The 17,765-nt window shown below is 37.8% G+C and overlaps 1 protein-coding gene across 2 annotated transcripts in view; it reads right to left on the minus strand.

Moving 5' to 3' along the window:
• LOC150077533 (CD151 antigen-like) overlaps window positions 1–17,765 on the minus strand; it is a 240,477-nt gene that overhangs the window by 23,041 nt on the left and 199,671 nt on the right. For both annotated transcript variants that reach the window (XM_090385628.1, XM_090385630.1), the window contains exons 3-6: window positions 12,836–12,950; window positions 5,130–5,339; window positions 2,295–2,369; window positions 274–372 (exon numbers count right to left, since the gene is read on the minus strand). In XM_090385628.1, the coding sequence (XP_090241754.1) occupies window positions 274–372; window positions 2,295–2,369; window positions 5,130–5,339; window positions 12,836–12,901 (450 nt within the window). In that variant the 5' untranslated portion in view covers window positions 12,902–12,950. The remainder of the gene's footprint in view (window positions 1–273; window positions 373–2,294; window positions 2,370–5,129; window positions 5,340–12,835; window positions 12,951–17,765) is intronic.

Consider the following 17,765-nt stretch of genomic DNA (forward strand, 5'->3'; position numbering starts at 1 on the left):
TGACCTATGTAAATGCAGGTAAATAATTACATTGGTCATTTCCTGATTAGATATCGATCAGTGCGTATCGACAGGTGTGCCTTTTACGTAGAAAAGACTTCGCTTACTCCGTATACTTCTACATTTTGCGCAGTAAAGCGTGGGCGGTGGTGGGCGAAGCCCCCTAGTATTTATTAAATATGTTTGTTAGTTAAAGGAAATGAATTTATAAAAGGAATAAACAGCGGATCTATACAGGAGAAAAATCAAAACTGTTTTTGCAGAATTACTTACTTTCGTCTGTGCCATGTCGATTGCTTCGGTTAATCCTTGATCCGTTCCATATTTTGTTTTCAGCGTTTCTGATAGCTCTCCTTCCATTTCGGATACCACCTAGCAGCGTAAGAAAACACAGTTAAAGGTCACTGGATGTTTCATACACACTAATATACTGCCTGGCCACCATATTAGGACCATGAATTAATAATGTGTTGGACCGCCATTGCCCTGAATCACTGCTCCTACTGGACGTTGCATGGAATCAATAAAGAGTTAAAAAGTGATTAGAGGAATATTGGACCAATCATGTAACAAAACTATCTTTAATTCCTGGAGCGACGCTGGCGACGGTTTGTAATGGCGAACATGACTTTCCAGTTCATCCCACAGATGCTCGATGGGATTGAGATCCGCGATTGGGCTGGCTAGGATGGTTGTATTGTATTCCCAAAAGTATTGCAAGTAGGAGCCAACGTGTAAATTTGTTGGGTTCGGGTGTCCATAGCATATTATTCAGATATGATCTGGCAGTCACACTGTCCTCTAGTAGGATCAGGGGCCCAAGAGCGTGCCATAAAAACATACCATTACAGTTCCAGCCACCTGTATTGCCAGTACATAGGAGGGTGGTTTCAGTGGCTCGTGTAGTTTCCTCCACATATACCCACTTGTTGGGCGACGAATACACCTAATAAACTGCTGCAGACTTTAAATACCTCAATCCATCATGCATTTTTAACGGACCTGAGTTTGTTCACAGATGTTTTTCGGACATTTTCATGTTCGTTAATGACCGGGAGGACACTAGTCTTTCAACCCTCAAGCAAGTGAACCTCATACCTCTGGAAGTTCGTGAGACCCTGTCTATTCTCCACTGCTGGCGATATTGAGGCAATAGTCGAGGGACACGGTTTTCTGCAAATGTCACACATCACGTTTTCACATAGATTGCCGAAATACACAGCTCACACTCCATGGTCCTAATAAATTGGTCAGGCAGCGTAGATATAATATAAGTGGTGCATATGCATTAGCAATATTATGAGGAATATTTTTAAATAGCGCATGTAAATACATTAGTGTTCACTCTTAAAAGAGTGTCTAATGCCACTGCGAATAGAGGTTCAGAGAGAACACCTTGAGGCATTCCGCAGCTATAATAATTTCTACTTTCAACTGGATATGTGTCACGTTTATCGTTCCTGTTCAAGGTAGCCTGCATAAATATTTCTAACAGTTTTCATTTAATACACATTAAAGTTACTGTTTTCGGATTAATAGGTATTACCATATGCTGCAGTCGCATCCGGATAATGGCACTTCCTGAACGTTACGCACAGATTTATAAGAACTGGTATGGACGAAGTCAAGTTTAACTTTGCGGTTTTTTAAAAAATCATATTAAGTTAATATTTTTATAGATGCTTGCAGCTTATACACATTTTATCATATTTCTTTATTTTTATTTGTAAATATCATCGCTCTATCAATATTTCCCCTTTACATCTTATCTCCTAGCGAACTGTGAAAAGAAAGAATTTGTATACGTACATTCACCTCTTTTTCTATACATTCCGAATACGTAGGAAAAGATTCTATACCATTACTCGATAACCAGATTTCAAGTTTGTCATACTCTGCTTGGCACGAAATTCTGCACTACAAACACAATCCAAACAATGTTGGTTTTAAATTATCTTTTAATATTCAGTCCAATAACATTCAAGAAAACAAATCGTACTACGTATTAAATCCCAGCAGAATACGTTATAATGTATTAGGCAAGTTTTAACTTCCGTGTGCTTGGAATTTATTTCCCAGACTTTTATCGTCATCCTTAAATCAATAAAATGGGAACTACAGTACCATTGAAAATTTACAAACAAAATTCCAGTGCCGAATCTTCAGGAAATCTTTATTTATAACTTTAAACCGCAAGAGACAGATTAAATCAAAACAGAACCGAATGCTTTTATCCCTTCTGTTTTTATACGTAGCGATGATATCAAACGCGAGCATAAAAAAAATCATCTTACTTTGTCTTGAAAGATGACAGCCAAAATTCCTACTGCAAGTTCTGCCGCCAGAATCAGGAATAAGAATATGAAATACTGTAAAAGAGAAAATATTTCTTTACAATATGTTACACTCCAATTCGAGAGAAAATATTTCATTTAAGAAAAATATAATTGTATTGGTTTTAATGCCGTTAGTGTCAGGATATAATAAAATTATGATCCGTTATTGGATAAATAACATACCAAAATCATTTAAAATTTTTTTAGTAGTCCGAATGATGTACAGGGACAAAGGTAAACGAAAAAAAAAAAAAAAAAAAAGAAAAAAAACACTACATATCATATTTGGGGTGGAAATTTACCGTGGAACCAACGAATCAGGTTTTAGGGCCGATCCTAGAGATCACGGAGCTTGGGTGCAAGAATTAATATATTGTGGAAAAGGAAAGAAGGGAAGAGTACTCCTATCTCGCTTGGGGGAGACCGTCTGTGTTGAGATTTTGGCCCTTTTCTGTCCGGGACCAGAGAGCATTGTACCAGCTGCATCTCCTAAGGACTGAGCTTTTTAAAGATATAATGAACAAAGTTTGAAAAAGAGATCGTGTAACTAATCTAAAAAAACATGGAACGTTGGAAGGATTCTGAAAGGTGTCTTCAGCTAAGCTCTACAGTAGAGGTATCCCCCACCTACATTCATGAGTTATTTCATGTTTTTCCAGTATGCAAAATAGTCCCTGAACAAGGATTTATACAGACAAAATATACGATAATCATTGCGCACCATGGCTAAGGAAAGAGACGCACCAGAAATTCCAAATCGACAATAACAACATTTCCAAAGTGGCCTTTACTGTCCACAATGGTGGGCAGTGCAATTTTTATAATTACGTCATAAGATTTATACAAGGCACATGATTCTCTAAAATGGAATACAAAAGAGTGGTTCACAAGCTGAAACAAATGGAAGACTCAAAGGCGATGTTTATAAAATTTTCTATTGATTCCGTCGACTTTGGCAATTAATCTACTTTGAACTAGTACTAATTGCATTTACACGAGTGAATATATTATGATAAATCTGAAGTATAACTGGTAGACTACTGTATGTTTGAGAAAGTAAATTAAAAAAGGGGGTATTTAATATTTATTTTAAATATTTTTATATATGCGGGACTTCGTTAATATTCTGATATAAATTTGTTGGTAACTCAGTTCCTTTTTTGGATATCAATGATTTCAATTCAGAAATCCGAAGCGTGCACGAATTCGGCTAACTTTAATTCTTACGACTGAATAATTTTCTTAAGAAACTCCCGTTCTGTGTTTTGGAAGTCCTTTATTTCAGAGTGCTCTTCTTATTCGTTTTTCTGTTCAAAGTTTAACAACAGCATGAAATGGACGTAGGCGATTCTTCTAGAATAAGAATAAAAAAAAAGAAAGAAGGCAGGTAGGTAGGTATCATTAGTCTTCGATACAGTTCTTATGGTTTCTTTTCTTTTTAAGGAAGAAATTCTCCAAGCAGTTTTACTGAAGTGCATACAATTGACTGTAATGAGAGAACATGAAGGTTTTTGTCCACGTTCAACTACAAGCGACTGAGCTAAGAAACAATCACCATTCATCACTCTAGTAATTTCTTGCTCTTCCTATTTGAAATGGTAAGCGGTGAGTTAATGGAGCTAAATGAACTGATACGAAAACCTATTCGATCTTCACTATTTCAAAGGCATTTATCAAATTCAAAGTAAAGTGGATAGGTAAGGATAATAAAATAGAAAATGCATCCGGTAATAATTGCTATCTGTAGGAAGAGACAGAAGTAACAAACTGGTTGAAAAACGTGTCTAGTTAATCAACTTTATGGAAGTTCGCTGGCGCGAAAATACTCTACTGCATTGTTTGTGGTTTACTAATGATGCATTAAACAAATGGCGAGGAAGGAAAAAAATTAAGCGATTTCCAAACAACAAAAATGAAGCACAAAGAAAATAACGGACATACAAAAAATGTTTCTATTCTCTAAACAGATGGAAAGTCTTCTTGTTTTGCTAAACGACACCAAAATTGTTAAAGAAAACAGAAATGAATTTTCCGAATCACAGATTACAAATACACTACCTCTAACTGTATTGGGGCATTCTAAGAAACAAAAGCTATGGTTCCAGAAAAATAAAATTTAATATCTGGCTTGGGCACAATTTTGAGTTGGTCATCCTCAAGCCAGTTCAGTTGCAAAGTTGGATGGCTTGGTCTAGTTTTCAATTATTGCTCTTAAATATTATGGAAAGGTTCAATTGGATTAAGATCAGACTGTGGACTTGTCAAAGCAAGTTTTAACAGCAATATTTTCCTCTAAGGGCCAGGACCGTCTTTTGGTGATTGCAGCCTTAGATAGTCTTCATTAGACTAGATAGTTATCTACGTGAGGTCGAAAACTCAGGTTTTTCGTTTAGCAAACCTGAAAATCTACAACAGAACACATGCAATTTACAAACATACATACATACGGCGCAATAGGGCCTAAATCTATACAACAATAAGCATGGTAACTAAGGCCATGAAGCGTTAGTATATCGTGTCTGCCAATTGTGTGTATTTATAGGACTCCCAAAAAGATTATGATAGAGCATATTTGTCCGTGATATAATAAAAATAAACAGCATTCATGGTTCAATTGACAGTCCAAAAGTCCAAACGACATGAAAAAGGACGGACTATTTTGCTATCATCACCAAACTTTACTATGGTCACCATGTCATCATTTCTTAGGCATATTAACATATAAAATATCTAAAATTCATTCTTTAAATAGCATGATATCACATAAAGATCAAATATCATGCAGAGACTTACCGTGACGAGCATGCATTTACTCTCTTGAATGGCACCACAGCAGCCAAAAAAGCCGACGAGAAATACAAGGCCCCCAATGCCTATAAAAGCATAGGCCAAGTATTGTAGAAGTGCATAATTCTCATCTACTGTGAAAAGTCTGAACAGTGTCGCTTTTTCTTCTTCGATTAAAATGTAGATACCGAAAGCAATCAAGGCACAGCCTGACAACTACAAATAAAAAGAAAAGGTGCATAAAATTATACAGCAAAACAATAATTTTTAAGCTGCTGCTTGCCGTATTCCTCGGGATACGAGCTTAAATTACAAAATTTGCCTTATAAGTGGAAATAACTTTCACAACATTAATTGAAATTTTTAGTAAAACTACGCAAAACTAAACTATGCATTAAAATATATATTTACAACTAAACCAGGCTACCAGGCATTTATTTCATTCAAACATGTTTTATTATGTTATTTAGAGTTTATTCATGTTTATTTTTAATACCTGAGCACGGACTTGCCGACAAATCTATAAAGGGCTACATTATCTAAATTACAATTCGATTTACAAGACTGTTAATTAATCGCTTAAACAAAATTACACGCAAGTTAAAAGGTAAATCAAATGATAATTAATTAAAATATAAATTAAATGATTCAGGGCATAACGATGCAGGTGTTAATTCAAGATTGGAGGCTATTCACTTGATTTTTATAAATAAACTGATGGAAAAAAGTGCAATATCTTGAAAAATAATTAATAAAGGTTAATGAAATTTGATGTAGAACTACATGATTTCCTAATTATGACTTTAAAAGAAGACTACTTAAAGAGATTCCTAACAAGACTTCCTGACTTTAAAAGAAGATTCCTTCCACTGTTTTACCAAACCAGTGGAAGTCGGTATCCCCCCAAGGGGGATCGCTGTCAGCACTACTCTTTTTCTTCATTTATACTACTCGTGGACGAGTTACCTGCATTTTTAGCGTATGGCGACGATATTGCATTTTATCTTATGAGCCTTGCTACCATCTCACCAGTTGCTGCAGATGTCCTATGGCGCACCTCTCTCCTCACTAAGAATCTGTCGTCTTTGGACTCCAACTGAATCCCGAAAAATATATACTTTTCTCTCCTAAATCTCAAGCAGATCTCAAATCCAGCATCCTTTCTATGGCCCCCTCTTTCAGGGCGTGCTCTTACCTCCGCTCATTCAATCAAAATTCTTAAAGGTGGTAAGGGACGAAAATCTGACCTGCAAAGAACAGATCCAGCAACTACGCTCAAAAGCATGAAACTTGACTTCTGTAAATCTTACAATAAAGAGATCATTAGAAACTTCCCCCTCTATTTCAGCTCTATCCTGGGATGTTGCAATCCCGTCTGCAGCTTCCAAGTCCAGCCTGAAGAGACTTCGGGATCTAAAATTCTATTCTGGGTTTTAAAGTGAGCCAACAATTAGGCTCGCCTGTCCTATATCACCTCCAAATCACGGTTCTGCATCATCCTCCGCTATATTCCTGTCCAGCACTTATGGGCGGAAATTCACAATGGGACTTGATCTTCATTCCGAAGTTCTCGATTTTATCAACATCGTGGGCTCAACTTTCAAAAGACACTTTCCCCACAGCATCACTGATGCAATGAATTTCCGATATTGATTTGACCTGTGGCCCAGGGACTCCGCTTACAGAGACAATAAGCGAAAATTGTTGTTCAAGTTTCTGTAACGTGCTTGTAACTATTTTTACAATTAATACTGACTTTTTTAGTGATAGATCTTTGTACTATTAATGGACAGAGTAATTCATTTCGTATTAGCTTTAATTCAATACTGTAAGATTTCAATTAGAGGAAATTTTATTTCATATCCTTAGTAATATTGGTTAACAGGTCATAAATTGTCACTATGCTGGAGAGCTGAGGGATAATCACCACTCCGAAATCATCTTTATATAATAGAGTAAGCGAAATGAATTTAGAATTCACAATCATGGCGAATTACTAAGCGGATACTACAACCTCATTCTAACGAATTACATGTTTGTCCGAATACCGTTTGCTAAGACAACGTCACTTCACATTGGGGTTCCGTTAAAAAAAATGAATGATCGCTCTATTAAATATTGCAGAATTAGATCATCATTAGTGTTCTAATTTTAAATAGCAAGCGTGATTTACTTTAATTACGAGTAAACTATAAAGGATAGTGCTCTCTTCCTGATCTGGGGGCGGTATAAGCTACCTAACGCTCTCAAACAGTTCCGGGAAATAAAATATTTATGTATATTTATACCTTTATCAGTAGAAATAAAATTAGCAAAAATATTAAACAGATTTTAAAAATAATGAGTACATTTAATAATGTATATAATAATGATTATAATTAAAATTCAAGCTTCTTAAACTTAAAAGAAAAAAAAATTCTGTTGATACTCAAAGGCGGTTGCTAAACACTGCTAACGTTCAGCAAGGCTTTAAATTAATTTCTTTATAAGTTTTGCAATTTTAATGTCATCAATGTTATAAGAGGATGCTATTAATTGATGTCAATATCATAAATGAAAAAGTGGCACTTTTCCTCACATTCTTTTCTAAGTTGGCTGCGATGGAGTAATTTTTTTCATGTAACATTTTCTACACCGAAGTGGTGGTTTGTTTTTTTTTAGGAGCATTAACAACTAAGGCCATATTGCTCCGGGGATATGCGGTGGTCATTCCCTGACCTTTCCGCATTCTCCATATTTGGTGGTCACGGGCTCGAACCCCGGTCTAATCAAGAAGCGTGTGCTACGCACTGCTGCTCCTGCCCACCTGGCTATGGAGGCGCCAAGACAGTGGAGAGCTTTGTTAGAGATGAGTCATTAATTAACCTAACTGCTCTCTTCTGAATGGAATTTAGAGGTCTGAGAGAGGTTTTGGGAACAATATTCTATGGTAGGGCGGATTTGCGATTTGTAAAGAGTGAACAGCTGTTTGGAAGAAATATAACGCCGAGAGCGAAAGAAAAAACCAAGTTTTTTAGATGCAGAGGAAGCAATATTTGTAATGTGCTTATGCCAAGAGAGAGATTAGAATTCAGGGTAATCCCCAAAAGAGAGATATCATTTTGCCTAGAAATCGGAGTGTCACCAAACATAAGCATAGGAGCAAAAGAATCCTTTTTGCAAGATATAAGACAAGACTGAGTTTTAGAAAGATTGAAATCAACTAAGTTGTCTTTGTCCTACTGGAGAATTACCTGAAGATCGGCATTTAAGAAATTGGTAGTGGATATTCGAGAAGTAGAAGCTGGTTGAGCAGAGAAGGTTACTCAAAAATGGAAAGTGGAATGCAAAGTGCTATGACGGGCAAAACTATGGATAGGATTTCCAATCAATGGAAGAAGGTCATAAATATACAAGAGGAAAAGAGTGGGGGGAAAAAACTGAGCCTTGGGGGACACCAGCATTAGTGGAGACGTCAGAAGACAGAGCCATCTACCGTTACCCTCAGTGAGCGATCAGAGAGAAAACTGGATAACCAATTACAAAACACAGTTGGCAAACCATAAGATGGAAGCTTGTTTAGAAGACCTTTATGCCAGTCATGATCGAAACATAAGCAACTGCTTGTGTTTCACGAACTTTTCCATTGAATATGTCCATAAATGGGTAACATAAGCCAGAATGTCACCAATACTGACAGAATCCATACTGGAGATCGTTGATCACACGGAAGATTTCTAGGTAGTTTAAGAGTTGCCGGTTAATTGATTTCTCCATTACTTTAGAAAGAGTAGAAGTAATTGAAATGGGACGATAATTGGACGGGAGGGATTTGTCACCCTCTTTAGGAACTGGCTGAATATGAGAAAATTTCCAAGCAGAAGGAAAAACACCTTTGGAATAAGAAAGTGAAAAAAGGCGGCAAAGAATAGGAGTAAGTTCAGGAGCACAGGTTTTGAGAACAAGTGGAGGAATACCATCAGGACCTGGAGCTTTCTTAGCATCAAGATTCATCAAAATCCTTCTGATATCCTTTTGACGGAAGACCACAGGAGGCATTGAATGGAGCGTTTTGGGAATGATGGGAAGTGTCTTACCAAGATCATTAATACATGAGTTGGAAGAAAAATGGGATGCTAGCAGCTTTATCCTTGGCTGACATGACAACAGAACCACTTGGTTTTAACAGAGGTGGGAGCAGAGATGGGCAAAAGTTGCGGCCAATAGCTTTGGCAAGAGACCAGAATGCTCGGCTACTATTAGGGCAAGAAGGAAGTCTTCTACTCTTAGCCTGTTCAAAATCTATTTTGGACTGATTAATAACTGCTTTACAATTGTTGTAAGCCTTGGTGTAGGCAGAAAATGAAACTGAAGAATTGGAAACAAGCCAATTACAATATGCAATGTTCTTCTCTTGAACAGCCTTAGCACATTCATCGGAAAACCAAGGTTTAGATAAAGGACGAGATTTTAAAGTGGAGTGTGGGATAAAGGATTCCATTCCTACAAGAATAATTTCACTGACACGATCTGAGCAAACGTTGACATCAAAGTTTTGAAACAGTAATCTGACCAAGGAAAAGAAATCTCGCAGGTCATCCCATTTTGCATTCTTGTAATGCCAAACAACACAAGGTTGGGAATAACCATGAGATAAATGCTCCATTGGAGAAGAGACAATCACCAAGTTGTGCCCAGAGGTGCCTAAAGGACCACTCACTTCGACCGTGTACTTAGAAGGGTTGTTTGTGAGAAAAAGATCAAGCGTGTTGGCTGTAAGGTTAGGATGATCCGGTATTCTGGTAGGTAAAAGAACAATCTGTGCGAGGTCATTAGTAACTGCAAAATCCTCAGCATCTCGACCAGCTGGGTCTGTGTGACTAGAGAATGGAGGCCAGCCGGAGTTGTGAACATTAAAATCACCAAGGAAAAGTACCTCACTGTTAGGAAAGTTGGACTGGAGAAAGTCAAGTTGCAAAGAGAGGAGGTCAAAGAGCTCCAAGTGATTAGTGGAGTTGGTCGAATGGTAGGAACAACAGATGAATTTGACACAATGAGGTAGAGAGATTTTAAACCAGAGAAGGTCGAAAAGAGGAGATTCCAAATTACCAAGTCTCTGACAGGAAACATCGGAACGGACATACGCGCAAGTACCACCTTTGAGACGAAAGGAATCATACAGCGAATAATTTGGGCAATTGAGATAAGTAGTGGTTAAATCAACTGTTAACTGAGATGTTTGTCAGAAAAAAGTACATGGGGTTTGGCAGACTTCAAGTGGAAATAGACAGCGTTGAGATTAGAACTGAAACCACGTATATTTGTGAAATGGACTAGAAAGTGTTTGGGAGGTTTAGATCTTTTCGCAGATACGCTTACTCTATTAGTTTGACAATTCATGGTGTATTCAATAGTAAGAAAAGTGCGAGGGGGGGGGGGAAACATGCTGCATGGAGTAATGAAATTTTTCGATATGGCGTACACATGGTAAGAATATATCCAGATTCTTGACATAATGTGGCCTCGACAATGCCCCAGGCATACACACTACTCGGACTCCCTCCAGTCTTATCTGATAGAGTAGAGGTAGCAAGATTATACACTAGCTGATCCGGAAGGCTCCTAGAGAGTTACCAATAGGTTTGGTCCTGTGTACTACCTGGCGCCCGGTCTGCAAACACCGTTTTAGAGCTCTCAAAATGTAAGGAAGTTTGGATCTCGCCATGATGTTCATTGTAACCCCAAAAGCATTCAGTCATAATACATGACGGAAGAGATGGGAAAGGTTTGACCGGAACTTGGTTCGGTAGACTAAACATGGGTTCCACCCCCTCAAGCCTCCAATAATCAAAGTGATGGTATTGCACCGGTTGATGAGAGTCATCAACCACCTTGTATTGCCTGCTAACAATACTTCTATGTGGCAATCCTCCATGTGGTAACCAACGTAAGCAGGAGTCGAGTTGTGGGCGCCACACCTCGACTCCTGCTTACGTTGGTTCACACTCGGGTGGTTGCACATGGGGGTTATACCCAGGATTACTAACAGTCAGACGATCGTGAGCGTACAAGCAGAGGATTTGGCTGTCACAGACCGACTTGACTTCGCCGAAATTGGATCCACTTGAGTGTCACCCGAATATCAGTTCCATCAGGGTTTTAGACTCCCAGGTAGTAAGCACAGCTTGTCTGGCATATCTGAGAGAATGTTTGTGACAACCTCAAGGACCATTTGTCCGCCCCTGTATACAGGAGCGGCAAAAATAATGGAAAACCTGATATCAAAGTATTAGATTTTGTAATGACTGTACGACTTATTTTATGAACATGCAGTAATCATTTTTTTTTTTTTGTTTCTTGCAGGTAATACTCTGAAGGGAAGAATAAAAGTCGATGTTTATTTAGAGGTGATATAAAAGGGTAAATGAAGAAAATGACCGATCTGACTGAATTCCAACGGGTTCAAATTGTTGTTGCACGTTTAACAGGGGTATCAGTGACTAAAACAGCCGATTTGTTTAATGTATCCAGAGTAACTATATCGACAGTGATGTCTGAATTATCAAGCATGGAAAAACAAAATTTTCTACGACGAACTGTGGAAGAAAATCGAAGCTGCCGACACTGAAAGAGACTGCCGGACACGAAACAGCATTGTATCCTGAAAACATAAAATTAGTACCTCAAAAATAACTGCAGAACTTGATGTGAGATTCTGATTTTCTAGAAAAACAGTTCGGAAACGAACTTCATAAAGCTGAAATTTACGGCAAAGTCGTTATTGCCAAGCCACTCGTTATTGATGGTAATGCTGGAAAGAAGGTGCAGTGGTGCAAGGATCACAAGCACTGGACGCTTGATGATTGGAAACGTGTCTATATTTTCAGAAGAATCATTCACACTTCTTCCAACGTCAGGGAGAATTCACGTTTGGCGAATGCCAAAGGAAGTGCATCATCCTGACTGTCTTGGGACAAACATCGAGAAGATCAACAATAGTTTGGGCAGCAATATTTGGTATTCTTTAGGTCTTATCATCACCCTGAATGGGTGAATTACTGCCACTGATTACCTGGATATTTTGAATGACCAGGTTCATCCCAAATGGTGCAGACATTGTTTTCCACAAACGATGCTACGTTTCAAGATAATAATGCTCCAGAGATGTGTCCAATCTTGATTTGAGGAGCATGAACCTGAGGCTAAACATCTCTCATGGCCTGAAAAATTACCAAACTTAAATGTTATTAAGCTAATTTTGGCGTATTTGGAAAGGAGAGTGAGAAGCAGATTTCATCCACCTTCATCACTTAAGAAGTTTGAAAATTTCCTGCACGAAGAATGGTCCAATATTCCTCTTAAGACAGTTCAAGATTTATTTGAATCTATTGTACATAGAATACAAGCTAGTTTAAAAGCCCAACACCAAGGTGGCCCAACACCATGTCAAACGTTTTCAACTAAAAAAAAAATATTTTTCTCTTCCATATACATAAAACACAACTGCGAAGACCAAAATATTTAAAGTTTGTGGACAAATTAACAAAATGCAACAGAACAGCTTTTTTTGTAGAACTTTTAGTAACTTGTAGAAAGCTACAAGTCACTAAAAGTCAAAATTGAGGTAATTCCTTTCATTCTTTTGTTAACTTCCCTGTTGCTCTGACATTTATTAATTACTATATTTTATAAAAATTTACACAGCAATGTGTGTAAAAGAAAAAGAAGCTTACCCAGAATATAAGATTAAAGGCGATTAAAACACCTTTCGCACATTTCGCCCCACAACTCAACGCCATAACTCAGTAGAACAGACTGCTCCGTACCTCAAATGATGGTAGTAGTAATCTGTGAGTATAAAAAAATCACACATAATTAATGGAAGATATAAATGCAAGATAAAATAACAATTTTCTTGAAAAATTGTAAATAGTAAGAGTATACAGAAAATATAGAGTTTACACTGCCCGTGGTTAACACATTTTACAAATCTTAACCTACAATAGTTTCTATATATTCAGATACGATTTCAAGTGGAATTTCATTTCTTTTTACTGTTCTAAGTCTGGGAAAAAAAAAAAAAAAAAACTTTTTATATGATTTTGGCTCTCTCACGAGTAGTCAACTTTCAATTATCGAGTTGCCACTACTGCCCCTCTCACCATGTAATGCGCATTTGCAGAAAACCGCAAAACATTACAAACGGGAACTACACTCTACAAAAGGTTGTTGTCCCACAATTCACAAATGATGGATCTCCAATTGTGTATTACGCAATACATAACAAATCTGCATATCTGAATACAGATGAAAGGGACCAACGGTTATCACCTGACTTTTATGATGGAGAAAGATAACACCTGAACACACGTATATTAGTTACAAATGAAGCTTTCTTGGATCCAAGAATAAAAACGTAAGAATTTGATCGAACGCATAAAAAAAAATTATAAATACCCCTGTGCTTGTTTAGTCAGCGAACACTAGGTGCTTCCATCGGGGATTATGCTTTCCGGGCAGTATGAAAACAAAAACAAGTGAGGGAGGATATAAAAGGAAAGAAAAGATGAAACTTCAGTTCCATTTTCTAATTTGCTGCATATTTATGCATGATGTTTCAACACGGAACTTTTTCTTTTATAAATTTTCATTATTTTGAAAAGGAAATTGGGAAGCTGGAAAATGACGACAACCTTCAATGATAGATAAAAATGCTCTGAACGAAATAAAAGAAACTCTTATCGAACATTGGAACAGAACTCGTTATAAAAAACAAATTATTTTCCAGATATTAGCTTGATTATAAATTACAGAATAATTAACTCTCAGTGTGCCGAATGAAAATGCGAACAAAGAATCAATGCCTGTGCTGAAAAAGTATCGTTCAATATCCTCATACACTATATTTCCAAAAGTATCTGGACACCCCTGGGATTTGGAAAAAAATAGATACGAGATGCGGCAATAAAGGCAACATTAGCCTTAACCACCTACATGCGGTAATGTAGGTGGTTAAGACTTTGAATGGATTGAGCAAGCTCAATGCTGATGGGATTATTCCTCTTGCTCAGACTTCGCACATGAGGGGGGACATAAATTCAATTTGAGGAAGGATGGTTTCAAAATAGACGTGCAGAAATTTGCCTTTTTTTTTTTTTTTTTTAAAGGAAGCGGCATGTTGTAGTTCCAAATTCCTCCAACAGATAGCGGTACGAAATTGTCCAGTAGGCTGATACATTGCAAGTAACAATCAATTTCGTTAGTAGCGTTAACGTTTCGTGTCACGATTTTGCAATGGAGCAACAAAAGGATATCAAATATTGCTTTAAACTGGAAAAATCTGCAACAGAACTTATGAAATAAAATATTAAAAATCATTTATGATGAACATTTTGGCCCTTGGGGATGATTTTTACGTCCACTGCATGCTCTCACGCTTCGTCTCTGGATAATACTGAAACATCCAACACTCTCTCCAGTGGCAATACATCGAGGAAATTAGGATTGTCTTGGCCAGTCTGTATAAAGTCTTCGCATGATAGTACTCTTCATTGCTTCCACTCATCCCTGAGGCTGTGTGGCACAAATTTTAGGGTTGTGTGGCGTAAATTTTTGTACAGCCTACCTAGGTCCATCATTTAAAAAGTTAAATAAAGAAAGGCAACTAAAACGGTCTTGTGATTTTTGTCGTGGCAGCGCGAGAACTAACACAAAACCAGATCTGACAACTAAAGAATTGACATCTAGAGAAGAGACAGAAAGTCCAGTTACCCAGGAAAGTGTAGAAATTACACTCGCAGACATCTCTCAAAGGGGAAATCTGACCACATCAGAAAAATATCTATATTGAATCCTGATAAAGGCAATGGCGATAAGAGTGGCCAAATGATCTATGGAGAGTTAATAAACGCGCTTACGGACGCCTTCGCTAATCACGTTACTCAACTGACACAGCAGTATTTACCTCCTTTGGCTCAGAATCGGGTTAAACCTACCTGCACTTCTCATAAAACTATACGTTTTGAGTCAGGAGACAAAGATATCGAAGCTGAAAGTACGACTTCTTATGTAAATATTGTACAGAGCGATTCTGAAATTAACGCGTCTACTTCTCAGGTTAATCTGAGTGTTCTTGAGGATAAGGGCATAAAAGACAAAGAATATCCGGATAGAATGAATACTGATAAGTCTAAGACAGACCCAGTTTTTACGATTGATGCAAATGCCTTGCAGATAGTGTCAGTATGCAGGTGGCTTTGACGAAAATAAAGAAAAACTTGAGTGATTTCATGGCTTCTGAAACCAATAAAGTAACTAATGCAGCCTCAAACATAATCCATAGCTTTTGGGCAGAGATGGAAACGATTACCACGTCATTGATAATTCAAAATGAGAAGTTAAAAGTCAAGACAAAAAAAATTACTATATTAGGGTTACCCGCAAATGATTACATTAACCCGTATTCGTGTCCGTAAATTGCGTGTGTTCTCTGGTCGATTTGTCTGTTTTGCTGAACGAAAAAACCTCAGTTTCTGAGGGAAAAAACCTTGCTATCTACGCCTGAGACCGACTAACTCAGCCACGGAGTGAAAAAAGCCCACTAAAGTTCCTCCCGTCATCGACGGGATTCGAACTCGGGCCTTTTCCACCCGGTGTGGGGAGGACGGTGACGATACCACTGTGCTACCCACGCAGAATAAAAGTCAAGACAGAGGAATTACAAGTAAGAGCTAATATGTTTGACCAAATCATGAGTGGCAAGGCTGGTTTGATGCCAACTTTACAGCCATCTTACGCCGATAAAGTTAGGACCAGCTCGACACAAACGAAGCAGATGTATTCTGAAGGGGATGGAGTGGAACGAGGGCAGCATTATAATATAACTGACTCTAGAGATAGGATACTTATGGAAGCTAAAACTGTTACAACACAAATCAGTGCCCATCAGCATGTGGCGATCTTTAGACCGGTGGACGACTCCAAGCTGGCCTCGGGGTCGGAGGTTAAAGAAGTAATAGCCAAATCTCTGCGTTCTGAACATAAAAATTAAAAACGTCAGAACTGTGAGAAATAATGGGGTGTTAGTTGAAACATTTAACAAGGAGAATTTAGAGCTGCTTAGACAATCATCCACATTTAAAGATGTTGTATTACAGTCGGACAAACCAAAAATATTTCCTACACTATTAATTTATGACGTTTCAGGAGATTTGACTAAGGAAGAAATAGTAGAGGACATCTTTATGAAATCTTAAAGAGTATGGCTTTACTTTCGAAGAGATTCAGGAAGAGGTGATGTTACGTTTTAGCTCCGGTTAATTGGGTGATAGGTTTCTCACCGAGATTATTTAGACATATTTTAGAAAACCATAGAATTTTCTTGGGATTCTGTGCCCATAAATACATGAAATTTACAATAGTGACAAAATGCTTCGGTTGCTTGGGATTTGGCCACCTCACGCAGTTTTGCACCCACAAGACTGTATCTTGCAGTCATTGTGCGGCTGGGGGACAGATTTCCCCCATAAAGAAAAACCCCCGAGATGTATAAACTGTAAGAGGAGGGGACAATGCACATTCTGTAAGGGATCCACTCTGTCCAGAATATCAGAAGGCAGCTGAACTTGCAAGACTGAAAATTGTTAATGAATAATATACAAATAAACCATCTAAATTACAATAGATCTACCAACAAATACTTCCTAAAAATAATGCAGGTGAACGCGCAACGTTCACGTTGCGTTGCAGATGAACTAAGAGCTCCATGTTTGCAGGATAAAGTAGACATTTTGGCTATTCAGGAGCCCTACTCGATGTATAGACAAACGGATAAGTTATATCACGTTGTTGGATACCCGTTAGTAGCTAGAGTCGTTGCATGTGAATCCAAGCAGCCAAAAACTGCCATTGTTGTATTTAATGGAGCTCTAACTGTAACAGTCACATCTCGTTTTTGTACATCCTTTTCTACCTGCATCCATATTTCTACCAAATTTTTAGACTTCTACATGGTTTCTTTATATTGTGCTCCAAATGATAATATTGAGGTACCAATGCATATTTTGGAAGAAATTTTAAGCATTGGTACCTCAATATTATCATTTGGAGCACAATATAAAGAAACCATGTAGAAGTCTAAAAATTTGGTAGAAATTTGGATGCAGGTAGAAAAGGATGTACAAAAACGAGATGTGACTGTTACAGTTAGAGCTCCATTAAATACAACAATGGCAGTTTTTGGCTGCTTGGATTCACATGCAACGACTCTAGCTACTAACGGGTATCCAACAACGTGATATAACTTATCCGTTTGTCTATACATCGAGTAGGGCTCCTGAATAGCCAAAATGTCTACTTTATCCTGCAAACATGGAGCTCTTAGTTCATCTGCAACGCAACGTGAACGTTGCGCGTTCACCTCCATTATTTCTAAAATCAATCTGTCGAAATGTCCTGGAATGGACTTAGTTGAAAATGCGGCAATCAAAAGATTTCACCAACATTTTCCACATATATTATTGAATGTATTCAACAAATGTCTATTAGAGGGGACTTTTCCAAATATTTGGAAGATTGCGTTAGTAAAGATGTTCAGAAAGCCTGGAAAATTTGCAACGGATCCCATGGCATGTCGCCCAATATCCCCTTCTAGGAAATCTTGGA

The sequence above is a fragment of the Mastigoproctus giganteus genome, chromosome 12 (assembly GCF_048544385.1).
Source record: "Mastigoproctus giganteus isolate SK-2022 chromosome 12, ASM4854438v1, whole genome shotgun sequence".
Lineage (NCBI taxonomy): Eukaryota > Metazoa > Arthropoda > Arachnida > Uropygi > Thelyphonidae > Mastigoproctus > Mastigoproctus giganteus.